This window comes from Cebus imitator, unplaced genomic scaffold (genome assembly GCF_001604975.1).
Source record: "Cebus imitator isolate Cc_AM_T3 unplaced genomic scaffold, Cebus_imitator-1.0 Scaffold234, whole genome shotgun sequence".
NCBI classification, from domain to species: Eukaryota; Metazoa; Chordata; class Mammalia; order Primates; family Cebidae; genus Cebus; species Cebus imitator.
In genome coordinates, this window is record NW_016107549.1 from 2,148,562 (window position 1) to 2,152,834 (window position 4,273).

At 41.1% G+C, this 4,273-nt stretch overlaps 1 protein-coding gene and 1 pseudogene across 1 annotated transcript in view; one reads left to right on the forward strand and one right to left on the reverse strand.

Annotated features, from left to right (window-relative positions):
- LOC108282005 overlaps positions 1-2,331 on the reverse strand; it is a 4,787-nt pseudogene extending 2,456 nt beyond the window's left edge.
- Positions 1-4,273, forward strand: part of LOC108282015 (zinc finger protein 563-like) — a 15,184-nt gene that overhangs the window by 8,018 nt on the left and 2,893 nt on the right. The window contains exons 2-3 of the mRNA XM_017497763.2: positions 2,518-2,644; positions 3,564-3,624. Of these exons, the coding sequence (XP_017353252.2) occupies positions 2,518-2,644; positions 3,564-3,624 (188 nt within the window). The remainder of the gene's footprint in view (positions 1-2,517; positions 2,645-3,563; positions 3,625-4,273) is intronic.

The window sequence follows — 4,273 nt, forward strand, 5'->3', positions numbered from 1 at the left end:
AGTCTCACTCTGTCATCAGGCACCGCCAGGCTGGAGTGCAGTGGCTCAACCTCCGCCTCCCAGGTTCAAGCAATTCTCCTGCCTCAGCCTCCCGAGTAGCTGGGACTACAGACCTGTGCCACCACACCCAGCTAATTTTTGTATTTTTAGTAGAGATGAGGTTTCACCATGTTGGCCAGGGTAGTCTTGATCTCTTGACCTCGTGATCCACCTGCCTCAGCCTCCCAAAGTGCTGGGATTACAGGTGTGAGCCAGCACACACAGCCCATCAGCGTTTCTTATGTTTGACCCTAACTGGATACCATCATAGATGAAATAGAAAAGAGAACCTTGTTTCACACCTTCAGATCGTCCCTGGAATGATTGGAAAATACAAAGGCAATAATTTATGAATAACATCTGATCTGCTTTCTCTAGAATTAGTGACTAGGGTTCCACACTGGGATCTCAGGCTGCTGTCTTCAAGATTGGCATGGAGGTGGGGAGTGACTGGGCCAAGGACAAATAAAAACTCCACAAGGCTTTCCTACCATTTTTCACTTTTATTTATCTCTTTGTTACTAGTATGGGGTGCTGCATATTAGAGTTTTAAAATCCTTTATCTGTTTTTGTAAAGCTGTCACTTTGTTGGTGAGAAGGTTTTTAGCATTTTTAGACATTTGTGACTTCTATTAGATTTGGTAATGTAATTTTATTCATTTATTTATTTATTTTGAGACACAGTCTCACTGTGTCACCCATGCTGGAATGCAGTGGCTCAATAATGGCTCACTATAGTCTTCACCTCTTGGGCTTAGGTGATCCTCCCACCTTAGCCTCCCCATTAGCTGGGACTACTCGCACACCACCATGCCCAGCTAATTTTTTTTATTTTTTTATTTTTTTATTTTTTTATTTTTTGTAGAGACGGGGTTTCGCCATGTTGCCCAGACTGGTCTCAAACTCCTGGGCTGAAACAGTCCATCTACTCTGGCCTCTTAAAGTGCTGTGATTACAGGCATGAGCCATGGTGCCCAGCTGGTAATATAATTTTTGTTGACTCCTAAAAGATCTGTTTGTTATTTAGGGAATATTATGAATATTCAAGAGAGATAGCATTGAGTTCTTTTCTAAGAATACATTCTCTCATTGCCCTTCTTTCCTTCTCCTTTGACATTACCCAAAAAAAAGTTCAAAAATTTTCCACTGGGATGGTGAAATATCTTTTATTATTCTTTTGTCATGCTTAACTACATCTGTCTAGAGGAAACCAGTTACCAGCTTCCAGATTTTCTGTTAGTATAATCCCAGAGGTTGTGCTGAATCCTCCAACTAATGAGTTGCAAAAATCACGTGAAATTTTATCTACTAGGGCCTCTCATCAGAGACCAGTGCCTATAGTGTTTTTTGGTGTCTGGCTTAGTCTGTTTTTTGTTGCTTAAGAATATCTGAGGCCAGGCGTGGTGGCTGATGCCTGTAATCCAAGCACTTTGGAGGCCAAGGTGGGCAGATCACCTGAGGTCAGGAGTTCAAGACCAGCCTGACCAACATGGTGAAACCCTGTCTTTAAAAAAAAAAAAAGAATATCTGAACTTGGATAATTTATAAGGAACAATATTTGTTTTTTACTTTTCTGGAGGCTGGGAAGTCCAAGGTTAAGGGTGGGCATCTGGTGAGAACCTTCTTGCTGGTGGGGACTCTGCAGAGTTCTTAGATGGCATGAAGCATTACATGGCAAGGGCTGAACTGCCTAACTTGGATTTCTTCCATCTTCTCGTAAGGACACCAGTCCCCTTCCTGAGATAACTTATTTATTTATTAAGCCATTGATCCATGAATAGATTGATCTATTCATGAGGTCTGAACCTTCAAGAGTTAATCACCTTTTCAATCGCCACCTTTTATTACTCCCACTTTGTGGATTAACTTTCAACATGTGTTTTGGAGGGGACCAACATTCAAACTTAGCAGTGGCTGATCACATATGCTCCCTCTGTTGAGTTTGAAAAATTCCAAACTCTCAGAACATAGGAGTTAAGAAAATTATATACTTTTTGCATAAACAATGTAGATACAATCAAGCCCTGTTATTAGTTAGGTTGATAGGGCACTCCCTAAATCTAGTTCCTAGACACCATAAAAGGTCCAACTTTCAGAATAAGTATTTGGAAGGACATGTAGTTTCAGGACTGCTAATAGTATCTCTGTTCTGAACAATAGGTAATAGGACCTTGTCATGACAAGAACTACAACCCACTACAGAAATAGACATGAGGGTGATCCAGGCAATAAGACTCATTTAACTCACCAAGAAGAGACCTGTTCCTGTTCAACTGTAACTTTACCAAACATGTTGAACTCTACCATCAAAATGACTGTGTGGGAGAAAGTGAGTATAGACAGAATATATGAGACAGTTTACTATGTCATTGAATAAATGCTTGGAAAGCACAGCATCATATGAAGGTTATGAATCAAATATAGATTTTTTAGTACTGTCACTCAACCTTTCTCTTCTTTATGTGTGGGATGTTTCAGGACACAGTGGCCCTTGAGGATATGGCTGTGAACTTTACCCAGGAGGAATGGGCTTTGCTGGGTCCATCACAGAAGAATCTGTACAGAGATGTGATGCAAGAAACCATCAGGAACCTGGACTGTATAAGTAAGGATAACATCATGTCTTTGCTTAATCAATTAGAGACATTTGTTTCATGGTTATCTGTGCTGTTCAATGATTTTAAATGTGGAAAGGGCAAATGATGGACTCTTGAACAACACAGAATTCAGAAGTGACAGCTCCCAAAGAAGTTGTACATCCTCATCTAACTTTTTGTCCACTGTAGCTTAAGCAGCCGTTGACCAGCAGCCTTACTGGTGACATAAACAGTTAATCCATATATTCTAAGTAATATGTATTGCATACTATATTCTCACAATAAAGTGATCTAGAGAAAGAAAATATTGATAAAATGATAAAGAAAAGAAACTATTTACTATTCATTAAGTGGAGATAGATGATCATAAAAGTTTTTATTCTCATCTTTACATTGAGAAGGCTAAGTAAAAGGAAGAATTGATCCTCATATCTCAGAGGTAGCAGAGACTAAAGAAAATTCATATATAGGTGGAGCTGTGCAGTTCAAACCTGTGTTGTTCAAGAATCAACTGTAAGGCCGGGTACAGTGGCTCATGCCTGTAATCCCAGTACTTTGAAAGGCCAGGGTGGGTGGATCACGAGGTCAGGAGTTCGAGAACTGTCTGACCAACATGACGAAACCCCATCTCTACTAAAAATACGAAAATTAGCTGGGTGTGGTGGTGCACACCTATAATCCCAGCTACTCAGGAGGCTGAGGCAGGAGAATTACTTGAGCCTGGGAGGCCAGAGGTTGCCGTGAGCTGAGATTATGCCACTGCACTCCAGCCTGATGACAGAGCAAGACTCCACCTCCAACTCCAAACTGTACAGATCAATTGTAGGTTGGTGACTAAATCATATGTGATTGTAGTATATATAAAATCTTAACTGTTTTATATAATTTTCTAATAATTTATAGTGATTTTCTGGGTCTACCTTTTAGAAATGATATATGAAGACCAGAATATTGAAGATCAGTACAAAAATCCCAGGAGAAATCTAAGGTAATTTGTACTCACAGGAGAAAGTTATGTTTCTGAAGTGAGTTTCAGAATGGGAATAAAACAAACAAAATGAACAAACCCAGCTTAAATTTATTTTTTAATTTTTTTATTAATATATATATTTTTGAGACAGGGCCTTGCTATGTTGCCCAGGCTGGAGTGCAGTGGCATGAATTTGGCTCACTGCAGCCTTGACCTCCCAGGTTCAAGCAATCCTCCCACCAGAGCCTCCCGAGTAGCTGGGACTACAGGTCCACCCCGCCACACATGGTTAATTCTTGCATTTTTTGTAGAGACAGGGTTTTGCCATGTTTCCCAGGCTGGCCTTGAATTCCTGGTCTCAAGCAATCTGCCTGCCTTGGCCTACCCAAATGCTGGGATTACAGGTGTGAGTCACCGCACTGGCCCACATTTATTTATTCTTAAAAAATTTTCTCCTGGCCGGGCGCAGTGGCTCAAGCCTGTAATCCCAGCACTTTGGGAGGCCGAGACAGGTGGATCACGAGGTCAAGAGATCAAGACAATCCTGGTTAACATGGTGAAACCCTGTCTCTACTAAAAATACAAAAAATTAGCTGGGCATGGTGGCGCGTGCCTGTAATCCCAGCTACTCGGGAGGCTGAGGCAGGAGAATTGCCTGAACCCAGGA